At 41.1% G+C, this 26,408-nt stretch overlaps 2 protein-coding genes across 2 annotated transcripts; one reads left to right on the top strand and one right to left on the bottom strand.

Annotated features, from left to right (window-relative positions):
• The first annotated feature begins 94 nt into the window (after nt 1-94).
• LOC105386455 (F-box/LRR-repeat protein 16) lies at nt 95-10,850 on the top strand. Its single transcript, XM_011557014.3, has 7 exons — nt 95-541; nt 1,830-2,478; nt 2,609-2,731; nt 3,697-3,865; nt 5,405-5,600; nt 6,595-6,743; nt 7,965-10,850. Exons 2-7 carry the CDS (start codon nt 1,903-1,905, stop codon nt 8,111-8,113), a joined length of 1,362 nt encoding a protein of 453 aa, XP_011555316.2. The 5' UTR covers nt 95-541; nt 1,830-1,902; the 3' UTR covers nt 8,114-10,850.
• Nucleotides 10,851-11,171: 321 nt separating this feature from the next.
• LOC105386434 (puromycin-sensitive aminopeptidase) lies at nt 11,172-26,212 on the bottom strand. The gene is made up of 12 exons (XM_048631881.1): nt 25,632-26,212; nt 24,588-25,543; nt 24,205-24,394; nt 23,829-23,942; nt 23,157-23,291; nt 21,834-21,926; nt 20,774-20,923; nt 19,588-19,865; nt 19,007-19,226; nt 13,007-13,129; nt 12,371-12,598; nt 11,172-12,096 (listed from the first exon to the last, which is right to left on the bottom strand). The coding sequence occupies exons 1-11, from the start codon at nt 26,007-26,009 to the stop codon at nt 12,386-12,388; spliced, it is 2,850 nt and encodes a 949-aa protein (XP_048487838.1). The 5' UTR covers nt 26,010-26,212; the 3' UTR covers nt 11,172-12,096; nt 12,371-12,385.
• Between the last annotated feature and the right edge of the window lie 196 nt (nt 26,213-26,408).

The raw sequence follows: 26,408 nt of genomic DNA, 5'->3' as shown, positions 1-26,408 counted from the left end.
AAGCACCACAAAGTAGGTATCGTGTGTCTATAAAATAGTGAAAGAATGCGAAATTAAAATGAAAAATCAAAATCTCAAAATTATATAGTACACTATGTAAATATTTTCCATAGCATTATATTTGTGCTACTGAAATGAAAGAAAACATTAATATTAATTATGAATAGTGTTTCTGAACGAAACGTTTTATTCAAAATTTCTAAACAAACACTCAATTAATACGGCAAAAAAATATAGTCGCATGCCAAAAATAAACCAGTCCTTTTTCTCTCTTTAACTTTAAAAAGTGTGTGTTTCTATCTCTTTCTTTCTTTCTATTTTTCAGACAGGTACAAGTAAGTTGAGAATGTCGAAATTTGTCGTATAATCATTAGCATTTCTCGAACGTCTTCAAGGCACTGGATTTCAATAATTTGTAAAGAAATTATTAAAATAAAACTATATTTAATTTATTTGATGGTGAATGAGAAAAGTAAAAGATTACTTAAATGTGCTGAGTACTGTAACCAAGATGTGTTTTCTCTTATCAAAACGTATATAGGTGAGTATTACGTACGATTTTTTACAATCGATTTTTGTTTATATTTCTATAGCCATAAATTCAAGAGAATAAAATAAAATCACGCTTAATTTATTTAACGACAACACATTTGCTTATATAAATTATTTTGTTCCTAGCATTCTTAATACAATAGACCACCTTATTTTGGTTACGAACTTACGAATAAAATTCACCCAACATAATAATTATTATAAAATAATGTATCTACCTCTCGTGCAAATAAAGTCTGTTTTACGGTAAAATGTAAACAGCAGGGTAAGGGCTTGAAAAAGTATTTAACAAAACTACTAATCAATCTTTGATCCCTACTTACCACTCTCCACACCAAGAGACCAATACACCAACCCATATACACATAAGATTCATAGTTCTAGTATTATAATAAATAGGTATTCAAATTGTTATCAAAGAAGGTTGAAGTATTCAATTAAAACATATTGTGTATCCCCCTATCCAGTTATTTTATAAACATTTCAATTAACTTTAGCAGTATTTTTTTTAAGAAATTAAGAAGCTCCTTCTTTCAATTTCTAAGATAACAGAACGAATTAGTAAATTTGTAAAATTGGTCCATTTGTCCAAAACCTTTTCACCATCGGAAATTAATTAGGATTAATATTTTTTTACTAAAAGACACTGATAGTTTTTTATTTGTTTGCTTGGTATTCCTATGATTAAACACCATGATTGTATACATGGCAATCTATTATCTGTGGGGGATGTTAGTGCCTTCACCAGGCTATCTCAATGAGTACTGTTGTGCAAATCTCATTAGGGCTAAACAAAGGAGATTTCTTAATCAGCCATAAAATGTTAAGTTAAAGTTAACATTCCCTTGAGGATGTGAAAAATCTCACTTTTAAGTTAGTAGTACCTAAATGATATAAAAGATACAGAAATTTCTGGTGCAAAAAAACATGTATTTTAATGCTTTCTCCAACACCATTGAAAGAACGGAAAAAAAATATTCATCCCCACTTTATGTGTATGGGGTACATCCCATAATCGCAAAAGATTATTTTTTCAATATTTTACTACTTGGTTGGGGCTGTAAACTTTTATATCTATGTGAAATATACCACTTTGATACCTTTATCCGTTTCTGAGAAAAAGGGTGGTGACAGACAGACAGACAGATAGATAGACGGACGGGCAACAAAGTGATCCTATAAGTGTTCCTTTTATTTATTTATTTATTAAGTATGGAATTATTTTTTATTTATTAAGGTATGAAACCCAAAAAATAAGGAAACGTGTGTTGTTGCAGTGCCGCGGTGGCGGGTAGCGAGGGCGGCGGCGGCGGGCGCGGCGCGGACACGCTGCGGCGCGTGAAGGTGAAGATGTCGTCCGTGTCGGCGCAGGGCGTGGTGGAGCGCGCCTCAGCCGAGCTGTCGCGCCGCATCACGGGGCTGGGCCTGCGCGGGCGCCGCCGCTCGCCCGGCGTGGTGGAGCGCGTGGCGTCCGCGCTGTGCGGGCCGGCCGCCGCCGCGCCGCCCCGCGTCCCTCGCCGCCGCCGCCCCTCCCCGCGCCCGCTCGTCTGGGCGCAGTTCGTCCTCGACGAGCGCTTCCTAGAACGCCTATTCCATTACTTCACTGCAAGCGAGCGGCGCGTATTAGCACAAGTCTGCACTAAATGGCGCGATGTGTTATACGCGTCGCCGCGGTGGTGGGCGGGGCTGGCGGCGACGGTGGACTGCCGCGAGCTGCGCGCCGCGCCCGCGTGCGCCGTGTCGCGCTACTACGGCTCGGTGGTGAAGCGCGGCATCCGCGCCGTGGTGCTGGTGTCGGCCGCCGACGACGACATCACGGAGTTCATCAAGCAGTTCCCGCAGTCCGTGCACCATCTGCACGCCATCGGGCTGAAGGGATGCACCATCACGGATAGAGGACTCGAGGCCATATTGGATTACTTACAGGTTGGCTCATTTTCAGTCTAACGAACAGGACATAAATTCATTGATATTTGAGAAACAACATTTATAGCCTGTTAAATCAATATAACGCACCTCAAAGGCATAATTCTAAAATATTTTGTATTTTTTCTAGGTTCTGTTTGAGCTAGAACTAACCGGATGTAATGAAATAACGGAGGCTGGTTTGTGGGCATGTCTAACTCCACGCATAGTCTCACTCACGCTTACTGACTGCATTAACATTGCTGATGAAGCTGTAAGTATTACTTTTGCATTTTTGCACAGTCGAACATACTGATCATACATCGTTCACACACCATTAAGGGATCATGAAATGATCTAATTAATTATGTATAAACGAAATGTAGCATAAGCTGATAACGTTATTTGGAGTGAAATAAATTTGGTATGACCTTCAGTCAGTAATTTTCACTTATAGAACAAGGTTAATCAATCACACTCGAATTTTTCGAATCCTTTAAATCCAAACGGTTCCATATACCCAATCCCATGGTACCTAAGGCTTCCATAGTCCAGTGAAGATTCCAACTCCTTTATACATATGTTGTATGTACCTATGTAGATATATTTTCTACTATTTCCATGTCTATGACTAAGGTGTAACTTCCCACCTCTTACACACCATTGGCCATCTAGCTTTACTACTCTCCATCCATCCTCTCCATAACCTGCTCAACCTAACTAGACAACGTCCCATCTCTCCTAACCCCTCCACTCACTTGATACCTTTGTCTCACTAGTTGGGCGCAGTGGCTCAACTATTACCGTCTCTGTACGAGTTCTCTCTACAAGCGTACCACGTGACGGACGCTACTCCTCAAACTAACTTAGACAACGTCCCACCACCCTCACACCTGCACTCACTATACACCCTTATCAACTAGTCTACTTCTATGAACACAGGTGGGTGCTGTGGCTCAACTACTACCGTCTCTGTACGAGTTCTCTCTACAAGCGTACCACGTGACTGATGACTCTCTACTCTCCACCCTAACTTAGACAACCTCCCATCTCTCCTAACTCACCTTATAATGTCTTCATAAAACCTCCACTCACAACACCTTCATATCACCAGGTGGGCGCAGTGGCTCAACTACTACCGTCTGACGTCTGACGACGCTGCCCCATTCCTCACCCTAACTTACACAAAGTCCAATATCTTCCAACCCCTCCACTCACTATACACCCTTGTATCACCAGGTGGGCGCAGTGGCTCAACTCCTACCATCCCTATACGAGTTCTCTCTACAAGCGTACCACGTGACGGACGCGGCGCTCGGCTACTTCTCCCCCAAGCAGAGCGCGTCGCTCAGCGTGCTGCGCCTGCACAGCTGCTGGGAGCTCACCAACCACGGCGTCGTCAATATTGGTAACTTAATCACTACACAGTATAAAGCAAAGTCGCTTCCCTCGTCTGTTCTACTGGTAGGTATGCTTAGATCTTTAAAACTACACAACTGATTTTGATGCGATTTAAAAAAAAAAATACAGTGATTGATTTATGAGGAAGGTTTATAAGGGAAAGGGGGTAGTTAAGTTTTGAAGCTCAATAAAACGACAAAAGGCTTCAGCTGAGAGTTCGAAAATAATAATAATAATAAAGTTCTTTATTTACAGGTAAGACCCATTAAAATGGGTAGGGCGAGGGCGTAGAACAAAAGTTGTAAAGGATGATCTATCGGAATAATGTTATTATCATCATACGATAGGTAGAGGAAGATTATATAAATCTATTTAAAAATACTTACCACAAAAAAGCGTTAGGTATACAGGGTGTTGCAAAAAGGGTATACTAAGCCATACCAATTTTGCAACACCCTGTATATTATAGTTTTAAACTTCTGAGCATACATTATTTTGTTTTAAAGTTCGAAGCGACTTTGCTTTATGCTATATGCAGTGAAAGTGATGAAGCCAGATTTATGTGTATATTTCATTTACCAAGAATAAATAAAAACTTCTTGTACCCATAAATATCCTACAATCCACGTAAGTATACGAATAAAAACCCTATTTCTGTACACAATGTGTGCAAACTCGTAATGAGTCGAGTCTTTTGTGTTAGTGGCACAAAAGACCAGCAATTAGGTGTGAAGGGTCGTCGGGTCACGCGCGAGCTGGGATCAGGTCAAGAGTGGGGCTTGACACTTGCGACATACCCGGGCCATGAGTGGGCTGTTTATTTAATGTCTGGTCTGTTGGAGTTTATTGTAGGTATGGTATTTTTATATAGTATGTAATATTGCAAGTATAATTTAATAATAGAGGGGGAAAGTAGATGCAGCAATGTTCAGATACAGATTAAGAGAATCCTTCTTTGCTCGACTATACATTGTTATGTATTATGAATCACACACACATTTACATATAAGTTGGAAAACAAGTTTTATCATATCTCAGAGAGACTAGGCAACATTGATAAAATATAGTGTGCGAAAAAATGATATCGGGGAAATCCATGCTGGCCCGATTCCAAAACAATATCCAGGGAGAAATTCGTTGTACTAGGGTTTGTAGTAAACACTCGGGAAGGCTTCATGCGGTTCTACATGTATAGCCGCAATAAGTATCCCTGTCCCAGAATATTCTGGCGTATCATTCAACTATATATTATTCTACCCAACTGGAAGTTGTCTGGAAGAAATCGCGTTATAGCGTTAGTCTTATGACTGACATTTGTTCATACAGATGTGTTAGATTTAGTTCTGTAACTGTGTTTGTGTTTTTACTACACAAGTGAAGATAGATAGATAGAATTCTCTTTATTTGTAGGTACGCCAAGAAATAATAATTAACAATTAGACATGAGAACTTTATTAGGTTACAAAAGGCGGTCTTTCTCCAGACAACCTTTGGATGGATAGACTAAAAGACACACAAATAACATTTCACCTTATTCCACCCACAGTGCACTCTCTACCGAACCTGACAGTCCTCTCCTTAAGCGGCTGCAGCAAAGTCACCGACGAAGGCGTGGAACTACTAGCAGAGAACCTGCCGCGCCTACGCAGCCTCGACTTGAGCTGGTGTCCGCGCGTCACCGACAACGCGTTGGAGTACATCGCCTGCGATCTGAACCACCTCGAGGAGCTCACGCTGGACCGGTGAGCCAGACTGTACTTGTTTACGGCCTTAGGCTGTTTTAATAGCATGCGGATTTGATCACGCACGCTGGTTTGCCCTGCATGCGTTCATACAAGTAATCGTTGTAACGCGTGTAATATACACGCGAGATGCAGGAAAATGGTGTACCTGCTCCCATCGCGCGTGCATGTTGAAATCCGCATGCTGTTAAAAACAGCGTCATACAGGGTGTTGCATTGTTGAACTACTACTAGCCTCGACCTGAGCTGGTGCCGCGGGTCACCGATAACGCGTTGGAGTACATCGCCTGCGATCTGAACCATCTCGAGGAGCTCACGTTGGACCGGTGAGCCAGACTGTACTTGTTTACAGGATGTTGCATTGTTGGGCTACATGTGAGTGTTACTACTACTAGCCTCGACCTGAGCTGGTGCCTCAACCACCTCGAGGAGCTCACGCTGGACCGGTGAGCCGTCAGCCTGTGCTTGTTCACAGCGGCATACAGGGTGTTGCATTGTTGAACTACTACTAGCCTCGACCTGAGCTGGTGCCTCAACCACCTCGAGGAGCTTACGCTGGACCGGTGAGCCAGACTGTGCTTGTTCACAGCGGCATACAGGGTGTTGCATTGTTGGGCTACATTTCAGTAACTGACGTGGACGCTTGTTGGACGGCGAATTATGCGCTACGTTTTCTTGTTTGTGGTCTCCACTGAAAATTTTTAACTACTTACCTATACGATTTTAACGGTTATGAAGCCAAAGCCATGTCAAATAGACGATTGGTACAGCTATACAGGGTGTTGCAAAATTGGTATACTAAGCCGAAACCTACATGTTTCGCGAATTTCCAAATTCTGATTTCAGTTTCGGGCTTAGATATAACATGCTGCACATGTAGGTTTCGGCTTAGTATACGCTTTTTGCAACACCCTGTAGATCGGGTAAACTTTTTTCTGAATGAAATTTACAGTTTGTTATTCCTATATCTAATGTTTCTAATTCCTTTTCCCAGATGCGTGCACATAACGGACATCGGCGTGGGCTACATCAGCACGATGCAGTCGCTGCTGGCGCTGTACCTCCGCTGGTGCTCGCAGCTCCGCGACTTCGGAGTGCAGCATCTGTGCGGCATGCGAGCACTTAGGACTCTGTCGCTGGCCGGTCAGTTTATTATTATTATTATTTAATACTTTATTGCACAAATATGACACGCGTGAGCGGTGGGACGAGGAGGGGGGAGCGCTTGGACTTAGTAGTAACTGACATTGACAACAAGCGCCCCCGCCTCCCCGTCCCACCGCTCACATACCTAAGGCGCGGCCAGCTAGTTCCGCGCGCACTATAGGCCGAACGTTGATTGTACAAGCGTCACAAAACGTCCAACTACTTAGCGGACTTAAAATCAGTCAATCACCTATCACAGTCACTACCTACGGTTAGTTCACTACCTACTGGCTCTGTCGCTGGCCGGTCAGTTCAATAAATAAATAAATATGTGGGGACATCTCACACACGGCCATCCGACCCCAAGCTAGGCAGAACCTGTGTTATGGGTGTCGGACAGCTGATATATCTACACAAATACATAGATAGATAGATACTAAATATAAATATCAACACCTAAGAACCGAGCACAAATATCTGTCTTTAAACAAATATCTGCCCCAGCCGGGAATCGAACCCGGGACCTTCTGCTCAGTAGTCAGGGTCACTAACCACTACGCCATTCGGTCGTCATTCGCCATTCGTCGTCGCAGTTCACTGCCTACAGTCGCTGCCACCTCTGTGCCTGCGCTAGGGTGTAGTACCTACACTGCGGAGTGCAGCACCTGTGCGGCATGCGCGTGCTCGCTGGCCGGTCAGTTCACTACCTACAGTTGCTGCCACCTCTGTACCTGGGGGACCTGGGGGGTCACTCTCTAAATCGACGAACGAACGAACAAGAGTCGTCACACAATCGGTACGGTTAATACAACAGAATAAAGTCGTGATTAGCGCAGCAGTTTTGTTGTTCCGAAGCTTCGGAGCGCTGCGCTAACCACGGCCCTATGGAGTTGTACCTATTAGGCTTACCGATTGCATAACAGCTCTTGTTCGTTACTTCGTTCGATTTAGGTAATGACTCTTCTGAGCTACACTTCGGAACATGAAAGGATAAAAAATACTCCAATGATAAGGATTTCGAGCGCGTCCACGGGGATCTGAAAATGCCTTATGTGCTGTAATCAATGTAAGTCAGCATCATAGAAGTAATAAACTTTGCTCGGATTTCCATTTATTTGTTGACCGTTTCCGGTCTTCGGAGTTTAATAGACTCACATTCACTAAAATACCTACCTACGATTTGCATACTACAACTAACACATCCTATTCCTTCCGCAGGTTGTCCTCTCCTCACATCAGGCGGTCTCTCCAGCCTCATCCAACTGCGTCAGCTCCGAGAGATGGAGCTCACCAACTGCCCCGGCGCCTCGCCCGAGCTGTTCGACTACTTGCACGAACACTTGCCGCGCTGCCTCATCATAGAGTAGGACAGTGGACAGGCCAGTGCTACCTTCTCTTGTTTTATGCTGCTACCACACTTGGCTATTCGTATTTGCGTATTTGCCAAAGCTTCAATTGGCTATGTTTGCCAAATAAATAACGTATATGCAAATACGGCAATATATTGGGCGAATGGATATACTGACCACTTGCAACATGGAAGTTTGGGAAGTTACGCAAATACGAATAGCCAAGTGGGGTAGTAATATTACATAATACACAGTGCTATGTTGTTACGTAAGACATGGTCCCTCCTATAGTCGATTTTAGAGGTGCACAAATTACGGATCACTACAATATTGAGCAAATTTTAAAATGGGGAGCGTAGGAAATTGAAATGGCATAGATAACTAAATGTAGTTAGATTAGTTTGCACCCGGATAGAGGCAGGCCCCGTGGAACGTGATGTGAAGAGTTCAAGATTACGTTTGTGTTACATGTGTCAACAATGAAGATAACATTATAACTTCTCATGTCTCGCTAATTCAATGCATATTTCACTTGCATACATAATAATATTACCGATGTGGTATTACTTTTAATTTTATTCAATTGAATAATAATGTATGACTTTCTTTGTAGTAACTTTTCGTCCAAATTTGATGTATTCTTAAGTATGTAGTTAATCAAATTTTGCTCAAATTTAAAGGCGTGAGGTCGGGGGACACTCCTTTTTCCTCATTTTACTGAAGTTGCTGACTATGAATGGATTAATTAATTATTTATTAAGTTATAATTTGTGTGGATTTATATGCATGATAAGTTATATGATTGTGTTTAGGGATGTAGGTATATTTAGTATAAATTTAATTTAATGGAATTTTCTTGATGTAAGTATTCTTGATTCGTATATGTGTTGTACAGTTTAATGTTAAACTTAAAATAAAATATCGGATAATATCAGATCTTTATCAGTGGAATGTTGTATCTAGTCTATGGTAAAATGAGTTTCTTTATTATTTACGTTTGCATAATTTCCTTCTGAATGATATTTTTTACTTGTTCAGTTAAGTATTAAACCTGATCTCGAATTAAATTTGTTAAAATCTAGTCAAATTATGTTGTACTTCGTAATCCCTATGCCTTATTCAATTCTGTAAGCTGTAAAAATCTCAGCCTGATAACGTGTAAAAGACTGATACAGCAAGAAATCACAATGTTGTGTGTTAGCAATACCTTGCTCGAAAATCAATTGCAAGACAGTCAATGAATTATTTTATTTCATGTCTATTTTAGATCATATTTTAAATACAATATGAATATCTCGTTGTAACCGTCCGATGCAGTGTTCATGTATGTAGGTGCGACGAGCCTATACTCTGTCCTACCTAATGCACTTATGTTTAATAAAACATTCATAATGCATACCTAAAACATATACAAGAAAGCTGCATTTTCGCACGTGAATGGAATGGGGCAACTGACATTCTTGTTAGAAAGTATTTGGATGTATTATTGGAGTGTATAAAACCCCCTTACAAACTATTATAGATAGATGATAGCTTGCCTTCAAAACTTACAAATGATATTAAACATACCTAACTATACTTATGTACCAACTATTAGATCGCAAAGCGCAGGCTTACTTTGCAGATTGTATGAAGTGTAATTCAAAATTAAATCGAAATGCAATATTTAAATATGTACACCTAAATTAATATGTGCTATTTCTGTATTAAACGACGGCAAAGTAAACCAGCGTATTTGAGATATTATATTAATTAGGTACCTACTTTAAAAGTTGCCTTTTCCTTGTAGGTAATGTTATATCAACTACGGAAAAAAATACCAGTCAATTGTAATGATTCAGCTCAATATTTAAATCAATATTCGCTAAATATATGTAATTCCGTGGGTGGTATAGCTAACCTGAGGTCTTTGTACATAAATAACTTACCTAAAACTAAAATAACAAGAGATGTATGTAGTCTATTACAATGATAGCATAATATATATTAAATATTGTTGAAGAGATGTCATTTCTCCATTGCTTTATACAGAGGTTGTAACTAAAACTTCATAAGCAATAGTATTAAGACTTAAGACTACCTTTTACCCTTTGTTTGATATTGCTAGCCGTTCAGTGCGCGAGTGGACTAGGTGGGGTTTTGCGCGAAGTAAAGTACCTACAACATAAAATAATTCATCAGTCTGTCTGTCCTTCCTTCATTGGAAGGAGACCCGTGCCCCAGCAGTGGGGACGTGATGGGTCGTGATGCTGATGATGTCTATGTCTGTACCTAGATATCAACTTTTGCAAACATCCCACCTGTCCAATCACATGATATAAGGGGACATAAATGAATTTATTATAAAATTGAGCATATTTTTGTACAGCTTCATAATACAATAATGGGTGTTATATTTCATGTGACTTTTATATAAGATAATGTGACATGTGTACATTCTTTTGCCAGTAAATATTGTCTGTATGTCTTCCCTTGTAATTCTGTGTTAATACAGTGGCGGCAAGTATCTCGAATGGCACCATGCCGCTGTACTTACTGTCAAAAATCTAATTATCTAGAGTGGAGAGATCAGAAAGGTCGATTTCAGCAACCAAATTCTTTGTTTACTGAAATATGATGGATGTTTTATGTGAGATTTCAAGAATTATCTACTTACATTATTAGTAGAACGCACAGGGTTTATCAGTAAATAGTGGTTGGCCAACCCTGTTGTAGTACGGAAAGCTCGAGGATATAGGAGAAATCTTACCCATACCATTACAAAAAACGGTCCATTTTAAAAGTTCCATTAGCAACCACAGCATGCCGAGAACCTTGTCGCACTGTCTTGAAAGTAAAAAATAAAATGTAAATGAATGTAACCCCTCCCCCAACTGCTTATCTTCTGTAGCACATTTGTATTGTGTTGTCACAGTTTTCGTGTGTTGCACCCCATTGTTCCATCTAGACACCCCGTTTGTACAATATAAGTGAGATGTTATAGTGCAATATAGACGTACTGTTTTACTTCCTTGTAATTCATTATATCCCTTGAAATGTTTCCTTGATATAGGGGTGGTAAATAATACAAATAGCATAGCATTTTTATGATTTTATTGCGATAACACAGTCTTACAAAACAAGTGAGTGGTAGACAACAAGTAGACACTAGGTGATGGTAACTTCAATTTTATACTTCGAACATTACAACAACTCACAGACGCCAACTTCTCTTAATTCCGAATCGAGTCCACTTTGCATTATATTTTAAAAAAGAATATGTTTATCTCAATAGTTAAAAAGCGATATGGTAACAACTTATGGGATTTTGCAGGGCAAAATGGGAGATTTTACTATCTTTGAACTTTCAGAACTAGGGTAAATGTAGCCAGGTTATCTGATAAAAAAACAAAATGAAACGAAATAAAAAATGCATTCAGCACCAAAGTTACAAATCGTAACATTTATGAAACATAAATTAAATTATAAGTATTTTGTACACATTTACACGTAATAGGCCAGTAAACTTTAGCTTCTTCAGTAGGTAAATAAATGGCAGAATATTTTACAGATACGTACAATTGTATATCTTTAAAGTAACATAATATAAATACAACATTGCTGATAAACGCGCAGGTAAATAACATTAAATAGCCATTTCTGTAAATTATATTAACTCCGTCTTTGGGTACTAATGGAGTTTAGATAGTATGCTCTAATATGTATCCGAATAAACTCGTATTTCATTAAGAAAAAACTATAATCAACATTTATTAAAAGCAAATAAGAAATGCAAAAAAAGTTCAGGTCACCTTTGTTAATAACTACTTCAAAACCCATGGCACTATGCTTGGTTTATAAATTGAAAAGTAAATGGATTGGCCGATTAAATAAGTGAAGGTATTTTGGTCTTGATAGCAATGCACAGAAAATAAATAAAGCTAGCTAGAATTATAATGGCTATCATCTTCGAATGAAACGAAATTGTGGAATTCGTTGTCGTTTCAGTCTTGCAAATGGTCCTGAAACAATAAAAAATGATTAAATACACAGAACACGTAATTACAACGACATAAACATAAAAATTGTTAAAGTTAAACATCTCCCTTCCTATTGTGGTATGAGTATAAGTCAGGATAAATAAAAAAAAACCGTAATTTATAGGCCCAAGCCAGATACCTAATGGAAGCTGTAGATTTCTCAAAAACATCAAACGTTATGCTCTTCCAAGCTCGACGCACAAGTGAAACGACTCCATTGCTAGACCATTTACCTAGAAAGAAGCTAGGTACTAACCGTGCATCGTGTGGCTCAGTGGTAGGCCTGTAGATAGGCCGTGGTGGAGGCGAGGTCGCGGCGCAGCCAGGCCGCGTTGAGGCGCACGGTCTCCAGCGCCTGCTGCACGGAGCGCTCCGTGCCCGGCGAGTGGTGCGCCGCGAAGAACTGCTCGATCTCTTGGGCTGCGGCTTCGGAGGCGAAGTTCTCGGTGGTCGACTTCACAAGGCGGGCGAGGAGGAAACCGCCCTGGAAAGGGAATTATTGTTATTAGTGTAACTTAGAAACGACAGTTATTATAAAATTAGGAGAAGAATGAATGTTTGGTTAGGGTATTTCTGTCATATTTTATTGGGTTACATAATATTACTGCCGCATATAAAGAAACAGGATCAAAATGGCGGCCGTTTTATAAATGGGAGTATGAAACCGTATTCACACTATAAGAAAACACAATAGGCGAAACAGCATAAATTAGCATACGAGTAGGAGTCTTTTTTGCTTTTTTATTTCTTTCAATTCATTTTCTACGGCCGAGCTGTACGGTATTAGAACTATTAGGCTATTGTTACAATAGCATTACAAAAACTTTTCCTACCTACTTTTCAAATACAAATTTTACAATAACCAAGTGAACATAAGCTGGCTGGTGCATACCTGGTAGCGGTCCATGAACTCCTGCCAGTGCTCCTTGAAGAACCGCCAGGCGAGGTCGCGGCCGTCGCGGCTCAGCGCCACCGACACGATCACGAACACCGTGTCCTGCGACCGCACCTCGTCCTGGAAACAAATACGTTGTGTTATACAGGGTGTTGCTGAAGTGGTAGGTATTTAAATAGGGATAACTCTGTTCCTTATTTTGAACAACTTTCATTCTAGCCCTCAAATTCATAGAACGTTATGAACGTTTGGTTAAATTTACAACAAGGTTAAAAGTGTCTTTGAAACACACGAGTTTCGACTTTTTACGTCAGTCAAAAAGTTGAAATTCATATGACAAAAAGTTTACCTATAGTTTCGGAAGTAATGTATAGGAAGAGACTGACAGATCATAAGGGCTTCCTGTGTCCATACGCCCTAAAAACTTTAGAATAAATTGACACAACATGACTCACAGAAATACTCACGACGCTTCACGATCTACTAGCAAATAGCTTCTCGGCATATCCAGGATAAAATTCTGCTGCGCTCTAGAATATTCGACAAAATAATGTTCGTGCGCGGCACATTTTAGAGCGCATAGATTTAGAAAGTGGGCTATTAAACTACTTGACCGTCACTGGAAGCTTTATTAATGAGAGAGCATTTCCGTTTCCGTCGAAGACTATCCAGTAACCTTCCTCTTTGTGTGTCAATTCCGGTGCTCAGTGGCGCCACCTGGCGGTCGTGCGGCGCAACTTTACTTCGTAAGTTGCTCACCGCGCCCTTCCCTCATTGGCGTTTTAAACTCCGTCGAGGCAACATCGTGCGCAGCAGACTGTCTCTGCGACCGTTTAAATATTAAATTTAAAAAATATATTTTAAATTCAGTGTTGAATAAGTTAGAAAAAAATTTAAAAGTGTAAGTGTAGCACCTACATGTAAGTAACCTTTTAATATTTTTTAAACAACTGGCTTTTAAATTTACATAATCTATACGCCACAAGATCATTTAATTTAACGGTTTCCCGTTCGGATCTTGTTATTAGTGTATATTAGACCAGTTAAAAGATATTTTAATTTTGTTTTTTGTTAAAATCATCCTACCCTCATGTTTGAGGTAAAAGTTTAGTTAAGATTAGTTGTGTACCGGTGTTATTATTGCAGTAGTACCTAATATGGAGCCTGTGCCGGGCCCGAGTCATGGGTCGGTCTTTGTGCCAGACCGGGACGGAGGCACCCCCCCGCGCCGCCGCCGCCGCCGTCGCCGCGTCAGCAGCAGCAGCAGCTCCAGCAGCTGCTCGTCCAGCTCCAGCGACACGTGCTCGTCTGCGAAGCGCAGCAAGCGCTCCCGCCGGCACCGCCGTAAGAAGAGTAAGCACGAGAGTCGTACTGATCAAAGGATGGATCAGCTGTTCAAGGAACTGGGTGAGCTTCGCAAATATATTACTCCTTCCGGCAATACCGACTTGCCGTGTGACGGCATGCAGGACAATGACGCAACATCAGTATGCTCTGGAGTTAGCGGGCATCTTTATGATAGCGTTGCAGGTTCACAAGACCTCAACCAACGAGAGGAAAGTCCTAAACTGACTAAAGATTTCACTTTTAGTCTAGAAACTAAATTAAAAGAACCTTCCGTTCCAAAAACACCTGACTTTTTCTAAAGATGCTTTCTGATGTCCAGCGCCTTGGTAGCACTGCTTGGTCAGAGGTTAGGTACGCCGACACGCAGAAGACTTATAATCATACTCCAGGCTTCATAGACCTCGAAACAAACGAGGAGGTGAAAATGTATGATACCTTGCGTAATCAAGCAAATACAGAGAAGGCCTATGCTGCCATCACTTACTGCGTACTAAAGCAAAAAGAGGCATTACAAGAAAACTTACGTAATATTTTAACCTGGGCAAAAGATAATGATGGTATAACGTTTGATACTCTAAATAATAAGATTGATGAGTTGTTCCAAAGTGGCAGTTTCCATAAAATTACATCAGACTTATTACAATTATTCTGCGGTCACCGGGCAGAAAGCATAGAGATGCGTCGAGACGCTATTACCACTCAGGTTCGGGACCCGTTAGTCAAAGCCACCCTTTCTAGGATACCACCGTCTTCCACATACTTGTTTGAGTCTGAATCTTTCACCGCTGCGTTAGAAAAGGCTGGTGGGGTCCGCAAGGCATTCTGGCCACCGAGGTCAGAACAACAAGCCAAAAAATCAAGTCAGGGTAACAGCCGCCCCTCGCGGGGGCAGGCGACCCGGAGACAAGCAGTTCCATCGCGTGGAGCTCATGGCTTTCAAGAGCCACATTATGTGTCTGGGCCATCTTACAACCCACCCTCGCGGGGTGGATACAAATCTAGTGCCCCCACGCAAAGAACTCAACAACTAAGGGTTGATAATAGCTCATATTCAAGAGCGCCCTTTCAAAATCGAGGCTCGCGGCCCGATAGTGGGAGTTCTAGGGGAAGACAGAGTACCCAAAGGGGAAACAAGACAAGACATAGGGGGTATAAACAATGACTCAGCTCCATTCCAAGCAGGTCAGTTAGCACAATACCAAAATCAGTGGCAACTAATGGGAGCACCAACGATTATTTTGAAATTGATCCAGGGGTATCGCATACCGTTTTGGCAAAAGCCTCCGTTAATTTTTCCAAATGTAAACAAAGGTCCATTTCACAAACCTGTCTCGAACGAAATGTCTGCAGTCGTGGAAAAAATGAAATCGCAGGGCATTTTAAAAATAGCTCAACCGTCCCCAAGTTTCATATCCCCCATGTTTCTGGTACCGAAGGCGGACGGATCAGCCCGCCCTATTTTCAATCTCAAAGCTCTGAATTACTACGTCATGACAGAACCCTTTCATTTGATAAACATGTATCGCGTCCCAGACTTTCTATAACCCCAAGACTGGCTTTGCAAGATCGATCTTTCCCAAGCGTACTTCCATCTGAAAGTCACGAAGTCACAGAGGCGCTTTCTTCGCCTAATATACAATCAAGAACTGTTAGAGATGACCTCCTTACCGTTCGGTCTGAGCACGGCTCCCAAAACTTTTTCAATCCTATCGAACTGGGTCGCCCAAATGTTGCGAGACAAGTGGAACGTCAGGATATTAGTATTCCTGGACGACTATTTGATCGTACATCAGGATATAGAGATACTTCAGGAACATGTTCGACTAACAGTACATACATTACAGACGTTAGGATGGGTAATAAATTTCGAGAAGTCAGTTCTCCAGCCTCAAAAGAGTATAATATACCTAGGTATTCTATGGGCACCTTGGGAAAATCGCAAATCGTTGCCACAGGAAAAGATTGTTTCCATGAGACAAAAGATCAGTCGTGTTCTCGATCAAGACACAGTAAACATAAAAGACGTCCAGAAAATAGTAGGGTTACTGAACTTCGCCAGTTTTGTCGTACCACGGGGTCGTCTAAATCATCGACACTTAATAATGTTCCTAAATACCATACCGCCCAACTCGACAAAAACTTACACACTAACTGTAGATGTCATCGCAGAACTAAAGTGGTGGATACAGAATTGCCAAATGTCGTCTCTATTGCATCAACCACCTCCGGTAAACTTCCTGACCACGGATGCCTCGGACGAGGCCTGGGGCGCCCAACTAAACCACCTAGCCCTATCGGGAACTTGGTCTCTTCAGGACCAAAAGTTGCACTGCAACCAAAAAGAGATGCTTGCAATTCTGTACGCCCTTCAGAGTCAAGCCCACACAATTTCCGGCAGGTCGTTATTAATTCAATGCGACAACAAAACCGCAGTCGCTCATTTAAAGAAAGAGGGAGGCACCAAATCATAACCTCTAATGGAATTGACTTATCAAATCCTGAGCTTGCTAGACCATTACCAGATAGTGTTCAGCATACACTATCTACCAGGCAGATACAACAGCAATGCCGACAGTCTGTCGCGACACAAACTACCCCCGGAGTGGCATCTTTTACCAGCGTGTGTGCAGACAATATTTTCAAAATGGGGAACTCTAGTGATCGACCTGTTCGCCTCAGCCACCGCGCACGTAGTCTGCAATTATGCAACTCGAGATCTTACAGATCACCAAGCCCTTCTTCACGATGCGTTCAGCGTGACCTGGCATTACCAGCTTGCGTGGATTTTCCCACCACCGTTCTTGATCCCAAAAGTACTGATGCACCTGAATCACTCAACAGGAGTATACTTAATAGTTGCACCCCGGTGGGAGAAAGTGTTCTGGCGAGCAGATCTAAGAGCCAGAGCCCTATCTGCCCCAATGACTCTGAAGAACCTACAGAAACACCTAGTAGACACCTCGACCGGCCTCGCTCCCCCGAAAGTAGACGAGATTGTTCTACAGGTGTGGAGATGTGGGGGTGATCCCAGGCGATAGAGTCATGGAACACTGATCAAATATCACTTTTGAAGGACTCATGGCGGCAGTCAACTTTAAAAACTTACCAAATCGCTTGGAAGAGGTGGGTAACTTGGTGTAGTAGAAAGCAGTTGGATGCAAAAAACCCGACAGGTTCAGAATTGGCACAGTTCTTATCCGATTTATATTTAGTTAATAGACTGTCTTACAATACAATTCTTTTGCATAAATCCGTGGTTTCCACCCTTTGCAATACCGAAATATCGAGTGTTTTAAGTTCGCATGTGTTAGTAAAACACGTGCTAAAATCAATTGCTCTAAAAAATCCGAAGGTAAATAATAAATCACCAATTTGGGACGTAAGCAAATTAATTTCCTTTATATCTAACTACGCAATTGACCAAAATAATACTTTTCAAGTATCCCGTCATACGGCTATACTCCTTTTGCTATGCTCCGGTAGGCGTATTCATGATTTAACGTTACTTGCAGTTGATCTGGATCATTATGTAAAATCGGATCAATTTGTAATATTTTGGCCACAATTTGGTTCAAAGACCGACAACAGTAACTATAGTCAGTCCGGCTGGAAGTTACTAGTCAACGAAAATAATTTAAATCTGAATCCCCTCTTTTGGATAGATAGGACTATCACGTTATTGCATGAGCGACGTCAAGTATCAGGAACTGATAATCTTTTCATTACTGTAAAGGGAGTGGCAAAACCAGCTTCACGTACAGTGATCGCAGGATGGGTTAAAACTATATTTAAGGAAGCCGATATTGAAGCTAGCCCAGGAACTGTTAGATCTGCAGTAGCTTCTAAGAGTTGGTTTGAAAATCAACATATTGATGATATTCTGGCTCGCGGTAACTGGAGGTCAGCCAATACTTTTAGGAAGTTCTACAGACGTGAAATAAGAATGAATTGTAATAATCAGTCTAGTAGTGTCACACGATTATTTAATCCTATTGATTCTTGATGTTAACTAATTGTTAATTTAAATAATGATTATAGTTAATTACTGTAGTTTAATTAATAAGTGTTCCTAACATAACATTATTTTATATCTAATCACAGGCCTTGTACCTACCTTGATTATATGATTCTTAAATAAAAAGAAAAATGCTAATAATACATTGTCTTTTAATATGTTTAGTCACATTGGCGATCTCAATTACAGAAGCAGTGGCGTCACCAGGCGAGAACAAACAGGTCTCATTAATAAAGCTTCCAGTGACGGTCAAGTAGTTTAATAGCAGCGTTTTACCTGAAATAAAACGCATATTAAAATACTTACCTAACTGGAAGCTTTAAGTCATTTCTGCCTGGTGAATTCGAGCCAATAAGGGAAGGGCGCGGTGAGCAACTTACGAAGTAAAGTTGCGCCGCACGACCGCCAGGTGGCGCCACTGAGCACCGGAATTGACACACAAAGAGGAAGGTTACTGGATAGTCTTCGACGGAAACGGAAATGCTCTCTCATTAATAAAGCTTCCAGTTAGGTAAGTATTTTAATATGCGTTTTATTTCAGGTAAAACGCTGCTATTATTGGAGCTGGAGGATCGGCATTGGCACCCAAGCTACCTCCATCCATACATCAAGCGTTAAAACACAACGCGACTCACAGAAATAGCGAACTCGAGCACTTTAGTCAACAGCGCGGGGTCTTTAACAGCGCCGAGCGCGCGGCTCACGCGGTCCTTCTCCTCGTGCAGGTCGGCGGCGCGGTACAGCTGCAGGAAGCGCTGGAACGTGGCCGCGTCCGCGTCTCCTAGTACCGCTCGGTACACCGCCGAGCGAAGATCGGCTGCGAGTGGGCACTCGCCGCTTAGGTGCTTCTCGAAGCTGCGGGGATGGATGGTATAATGGTAAGTATTAGGTTTTTTTTTATGTAGCTTGAAAGCGTCCGCTATGTTGAGTGGAACCAGCTAACGAGAGATGGTTTATTTTCCAAAGATTTACCCGCATGGCTTGACATATTGTGGCTCTGCTGAACGCAGTGGATGCCCTATAGAAGCATTGAACTAATAGGAATTATAAAATGCCAGACTCCTTGTGATATGGGTGCAGTGTAAAGTAGATGGTTCGTATTTTTCGTGATCACTGTCAATGATACCTAATCATTGAAAGTATCAGAATATACATAGTAAGAGTACCCTAAAAATAACACTCTATAAACTATAAAAGAATAAGCCACAAAACTCACCGCGCTTTAGCCTCCCTTATCGTCTCGGGGTCCTCAAAGCTGATCATCTTGTTCAGCACGAGGCTCCTCAACAGCGTATCCAGATGGCTCTCCTTCTCCTGCGCGTCCCAGCCGAGTCGCTCAGTGATGTTGGCGAACAGTTTCCTTCCATAATTCTTCAGAGGCTTGTCAAGAGCCGTGTGAGAGAATAAACCGCTCAACTTGCCCAAGCAGTTGGAGATGGAAGACCAGACGGTGAAGTTGGTTTCGTTGCTGAACGCCTCGATCAGTTTCAGGGACTGGGGATGGAAAATGGGAGTTTGGTTAGACTGGGATGAAGTCACCATTGAAAAAATATATACAAATTACAAATCTTTGTGTCTATAATAATATATGTAGATAGTATAGCTAGATGGACATTATATTACAGAGTCTTTTATCGTCGGTTGACTATGTTTAATCATGCAGACATAATCATACCTATAAGTAGCATAATCATACCTAGTATAATCATAGCTATAGCGAATGCAAAAAAAATGCTTGCTGATTACAAAGTTTCAATAACAATTCATGATAAATATTCAGTCGCGAATTAGTAAATCAGCAACGTTTTAAAACCACTTATCGACGGCATATCAGACACATTGTTCTAGGCCGTTGCCCCCGGCGTTAACATGCAGATAGTAACAAGTTTAAAAACAAATTAAATTAAAAATAATTATTTTTTGTGGCTTGTGGTTGCAGATTGCGGCTCATTTGGTATAACATTGATTGTAATTAATTTTGGGAGTTCCGTTTTGGCTATTATTTGAACGGACAATTAGGTCGATTCTGAAGCCACAAATCCTAATTTCAATGCTGTGAAATCCATAAATTCTTTGAAATCCATAAATTCCACTTTAGTGATTCGTAAATCTCATTTACCATTGGCATTATTTATGTAGTTTGAAATCGCTAAAATTAAATTTTGTGCCTTCACAAATGACATAATTATTGTATATTTATGAAATTATAACTGAAGTCATACATAATATGTACACATAACTTAAAAAAACAGGAATCTGTTCAAATCTGAGTGCAACTGGCAATGTTCTTAGCGATTGTCATCTATTAATCCGCAATAAACTAGAAAGCTCTTGCACTATTCACCACCATCTAGAACAAAACATAGACAACTAGTCCCCAAAGTACCCCCCTGATGTCTCACCTCAGCAGTGTGCGTGTGGCCCGCCTGCACCAGCGCGAAGCAGTCGTCGAGCAGGCCGAGCCGGTCCAGCGGCGGCAGCGAGCCGTCGCGCACCGCCGGCACCAGCTGCGCCAGCATCGCCGCCGGGTAGCGCGTGCGGTAGTAGCCCACCTGTGCGGTGGATGGTGTGAGTAGGTGTTACAGTTCGGTCCAAACAGCTTGAATGTTCTTGACCTGAAGTTGGCTGCGATTGCACTTTTGTGCTTGGCCAAATTAACCAACTGATTATGTTTGAAAGAACGAATTAAGCAGTTGGTTAGTTTGACAAAGCACATTTTTTTTATCGCAGTTTACTTCAGGAACATTCAAGTTGTTTGCACCAAGTTGTACCTCGAGCAATAGGATCGTGGTGATATTTGGTATTTCAAGTACCTACTGAGAATCGTCGTTATCTTTGTGATCTATACATATTTTCAATACTACAGGCATTGTAGGTAAATATTCGGAAAAAAATCGCTTGAAGGACCTCTCGTGACTCCTAGTGATGGGGCAGTATGCGTAGGATAGTTTAGTATAATGCATGAAGGCTCACATATAAATGTTGTGTTATGCTATAGTAGTAAATATACCTCGCTGTATTTGCTTTAGGTATGTCTCACCTAGTAGGTACCTAAGACTGTTTGTGAACTATCAATAAAATAAATAAGTTTGTACAGTCGTGCCTTGTTCTTTACATTATTAGCATAAGCGTTTATATCTTATCAGCTACGATAATGCTTAAGTATTTTATTGCTGAGACTAAGTTTCAGTCGAGATAACTAATATGTACCTAATCCTTGATAGGTATATCTCAATGCACAGTAGCGTGCAAAATAGGTGAAAAGTAAGTGCACCAACACTAATGCACCTCCGCCTGTCCCGTATATGTAGTAGGTACAATTCTATCCACATAACCCGTCCAACTTTAATTCAATATGGCGTTGACGAAAATGACGTGTCGTAGAAACTTAGGTATACAGCGTTTTGCAACAGACTATAGGCATACGGCGCGAAATTGAGTTTTTTCTCAGAAAGTACTTACAGTTCCAGGGTTCAGTTTCACCCATGACGTTTCCGATATGTTCTCTAGCACCACGCTCTGTGTCTTCTTCTCCAGTACCATGGACAGCGCTACCTGAAACGAATGATATTAAATTAGTTAAAAGGACAGGAATATTCCTTCTCGATATGAGCTAATTGTACCGAAATTAATGGGAAATACAGAGGTATTTTACTACTGATATATTAAGTACTATTTAATAGCGTAATTATGATATCTAATTGAAACTAACACGTTGGATGAGGAGGATAAGGTCGGCAGAGGACAGAAATAGAATGTAGTGATACAGCTTAGAGGCGGTATACTTCCGACAGTACAAGAGTATCAGATGAAAGCAGTAATTTCAAATATGGTCATATTAAATTACAACTTTTACGATCTTTACGAAGAAAGTAACTACGGTTAGTAGGTAATGAGTTTTTCAATCCTACCTTCTATGTATACCTAAGTGTGAGACTAAACTAATGTTACAATAATTAAAATTGAAAGAATCAAATTACGTTGCTTTGCTTCGCTTGTACTATGCCTTTACTTTCTTCATGTATAGCCGTGGCGTCACTGAACTGTTAATACGAATAAAACAATGAGTATTACAATATATATAATATATAATATAATATGTATAAAAACAGTGAAAGTCTGTTTGTTCCACTTTCAGTCTTAGCATATCTGCTGAAAGGATTTGTATAAAATTAAGACAGAACCAAACTGTAACCTTTCAGACAAGTCTAACAAAAGGACAGTTATAAGCCCTTTTATCCTAGTGTAAGCCCAGAAGACCACACACAAACATTAATAATAACAATAATAGGAGAAAGGATGTTATCAGCACACCAGCGATACGCTATCTAAGTAGGAAGGATGTAGAACCAACATTTTTAAGTCAATGGACATCTATCGATAAGATTGATGTCAGCGAGGGCAATCAAATTGTTCTTTTTGATCATGTTAGATTAGATGAATACGATGTCCATGGATTGCACTTTACAACCGCGATGCACAGATAAATAATCAGCGAGATCGTGGGAATGCACTGGCTACAGTCATAGTTAGTAAGTAAAGTACCTACTTCACTACTCATGTAGAACTTGACTTCTATCTACCCATAATAAAATGTTGGGTGGTAGAACTAATTAACTTGTATTGAACACCTGTAAAACTTATGGATGCGATATATTTGGCAATAAAATTTGGCTTCGTTACGTTCCTTATGGCTTTTATTTTCTTCATTACGATAAAATTTCCCAATTCAAAAAAAATCTTGAACGAAAGAGGTCGAAACCCTCAAACCTCGTTGCTACGTACCTTCGAGGGCTGCTCCTGCGTGGAGATTGTGATGGGGATCATCCACAGCGTGTCGCCGCCGCCGCTGCCGTCGGCGCAGAACTTCTCTTGAGTCAGCGTCAGCACGCGGTCAGATCCCTTCTGCTCTGACGTCACCTGGGTATAACGAATGTGTTAGGACAAGGAAGTAAAAGGGATGAACTTGAGGGTAGCACCAATGGTAGTTCTGTGCATAGATCCCCGATTACACCTGCCTCTGCCGATCGTTGACCAATGAATCTCGGACACTACTTGGTAGGTATAATCAGGGTATTAGGAGGAGTAATAAGTAAAAGGGAGAAACTTGAGGGTTGAATCAATACTAAAATTTTTGTGCCAAGTGCGTGGTGAAGAACTTGTCGCCAAATGTTATAAAAATTAAAGTGATTTTTGAAATAAACAAGGGTAATATTTATCAAATTTAATTGTTATAATTTGAAAAATGTTGTGTACAAATTAGATTATAGGATGCGTATTGTTGCCTTATTGACGACTCCTATTATTTATTGTCAGTGTTTCACATACACACATTTAAATATTCTATTGTGCATCTTATGGTTGCTTAAAAACCTATTGTTTTACTCAATAAGGCTACAATAATAATTATGCAGTCAAGTGGAAAATAAAATCTATTATGTACGAATTGTTCCTTACCTGTACAACGGGGAATCCCATCTGCTTAGTCCAAGTGGACATGACATCTCCTACGGGTTTTTTGGAAGCTTCTTCTAAAGCTGCCCATAGGTCTTCTGTGAATGTGTTTTTGTACTAAAAAGAACATTTCAATCATTTTAGTTTTGTTATCCAATTCAAATATTTCAGATATCGGGTTCAATAGTAGCTGTTGTTTAGTTTGTAGACATTGCTATTTTGTAATATAATATTTAACTTTATTATCTGTACCTCAGCTTGGTACAAATAGAGTTATCTATTGTAAATGTATAGGTATACGGTATACAGCACTTAACATAATGTTACAGTGATAAAGATAGATAATTATGTTGCAATAAAAAGGTGCAAATTGTTTTACCTGATGTCTTTTTAGATAGATGTTCATTCCCTTTCGGAAATCTTCATCTCCAATGTATCTATGCAACATTCTTATGACTGAAGCCCCCTTGTTGTAAGATATGTCATCAAAGATCTCGTCGATCTCAGAGGGGTGACCTACAGGCACTTCAATAGGGTGAGAATTCTTTAAGCAGTCCAGTTCAAGAGCTCTGAAACAAAGATAAACACACACAGTTAAATAAACAGAATTTTAATTATGTTTACACAGTTTTACCAAGATGACACCACAATTTACAAAATGTAAATTTTTGGAAAGCTTCCAAATAAATGCATGTTGAGTTTTCATGATGACTTTATAATTTTGAATTGCAAACAATGAAGGTCAAAATGTAAGGAGCTCACCTGATATAAGTTTCTGTAACAAATTGTGTCCAAATGTCATACTCCGGGAAGAGATGATTCACACAGAGGAACTCAACAAAGGAGGCATAGCCTTCATTCAACCACAGATGAGTCCACCACTCCATAGTGACAAGGTTTCCAAACCACTGGTGCGCCAGCTCGTGGCCCACCACCAGTGCTATCCACTGTCTGCGGACAGCTGATGTGTGCTCCTCATCCACCAACAAACAGGTCTCCCTGTAAGTGACCAGACCCCAGTTCTCCATGGCACCAGCAGAAAAATCTGCTATAGCTATCAAGTCTATTTTAGGCAGTGGGTATGCAATGTTAAAGTACTCCTTGTAATAGGGAAGCACTCTAGCTGCCACTTCTAGAGCAAACAGGCCCTGCTTGCTCTTCCCCACAGGAGTGTACACACGCACTAGGACACCGTCTCTGGATGTCTTCTCAACATAATCATACTCTCCTACAACCACCGCCACCAAGTATGTGGACATAATGGGGGTGGTGTCAAAGTGCACAAACTTCTTGTCACCAGTGATTCTTTCCTCCTTGACAGGCATGTTGGAGAGGGCGACACGGTCAGCTGGTACCTCGAGGGCGATGTCGAAGGTGGCCTTGATGGCGGGCTCGTCCCAGCAGGGGAAGCAGCGGCGCGCGTCCGTGGCCTCGAACTGCGTGACGGCGGCGTGGCGCTCCTCGCCGCCCGGCGCCAGGTACTTGCTGCGGTAGAGCCCCTTCATCTTGTCGTTGATCTCGCCCGTGAACTCGCAGGAGAGCGTGGCGTCGCCGGCCGCCAGCGCCTCCTGGAACACGATGGTGAGCGTCTCCTCGGCCGCGCTGAGCCGCAGCTCGGCCGGCGCCCGCGCGTCGCTCGCCCCGTCATACTGCAGCTTCACATTTGACACTTCCAGGTCCAGGCAGTTCAGCACTATCTCTTTGGTTGGGTTTACGATCTGAAAGCATTACGAGACGTTAGCATTGCGCGGCGCATGGAAACTAGATTTTCACAATGGAATCGTAATGAAATTCCTTCCTCCTTACCGATACTTTCACTGATGTCTTGCCTTTGAATTTAAACGTGTCCAGATCTGGAATTAATTCCAGATCGTAATGTTTTGGCACTACATGTTTTGGGAGCCGCTGAAACGGTTTGTTTTCTGGCATTGTCACTTTTTCTTTCACGATCGCAAATGTGGGACGCGCAACTGAGAAATACCGTAATGACCGAGTGACAGAGTGAACTCGGGCTCCAACCGCGCCGCTGATTCGTACTCCCCTCGCGCGCCTCTCGAGCCCCTCCAAATAACGGTATTCGCTAGTACGTAAGGACTTGCAATTGCAATGGCGATTCAAATACGTACGATTTTGCAAACCAAATGTTAATGAATTACGTATGACGCGTAACAGCTGAAGCGTCATGGAAAGCGATATTTATGACGTTTTACAGCAAGTGAAAGTTTTACTGCATTGAATTAACTTTTCTTTTCACTTACAAATAAATTAACGTCATAAAGAAATTATTGTACGGACCGAAGCGGTACAAATTTAATTTTAGGTTAGGATTTTTGTATCGTAAAAAAGGTAAGGCAGAGAAAATTAAGGAAGAAAGAAAATAGGAATAAAGATTTGTAGTTTTATGTTATTTTATAATGGAAACATAGAAATAAGGCAGTTTGCAAATAATGAACATATTCTTTGACTACAATATTTTGCTTTGTATAAAAGTTCTTTCCTACGCAACAGGGTCTCTCACACACCACAGACTATTTTAATATTGTCAGTTGAGGTGACATGTGACAGTCATCTGTCATCACAACT

This window comes from Plutella xylostella, chromosome 29 (genome assembly GCF_932276165.1).
Source record: "Plutella xylostella chromosome 29, ilPluXylo3.1, whole genome shotgun sequence".
In the NCBI taxonomy this organism is placed as follows: Eukaryota; Metazoa; Arthropoda; class Insecta; order Lepidoptera; family Plutellidae; genus Plutella; species Plutella xylostella.
Note: the sequence above shows the minus strand (reverse complement) of the source record. Positions and strands in the feature narration are given on the sequence as shown.

Bases quoted from the DNA above. Each gene is read 5' to 3' on its own strand.
- LOC105386434 (XM_048631881.1), bottom strand. From the start codon at position 26,009: ATGACGCTTCAGCTGTTACGCGTCATACGTAATTCATTAACATTTGGT. The intron at 20,924-21,833 runs GTAAGTACTTTC...TCCACCGCACAG, and splicing joins TGAAACTGAACCCTGGAACT to GTGGGCTACTACCGCACGCG. The intron at 19,227-19,587 runs GTGAGTTTTGTG...CCATCCCCGCAG, and splicing joins ATAAGGGAGGCTAAAGCGCG to CTTCGAGAAGCACCTAAGCG.
- LOC105386455 (XM_011557014.3), top strand. From the start codon at position 1,903: ATGTCGTCCGTGTCGGCGCAGGGCGTGGTGGAGCGCGCCTCAGCCGAG. The intron at 2,479-2,608 runs GTTGGCTCATTT...TATTTTTTCTAG, and splicing joins CCATATTGGATTACTTACAG to GTTCTGTTTGAGCTAGAACT. The intron at 3,866-5,404 runs GTAACTTAATCA...TTCCACCCACAG, and splicing joins CCACGGCGTCGTCAATATTG to TGCACTCTCTACCGAACCTG.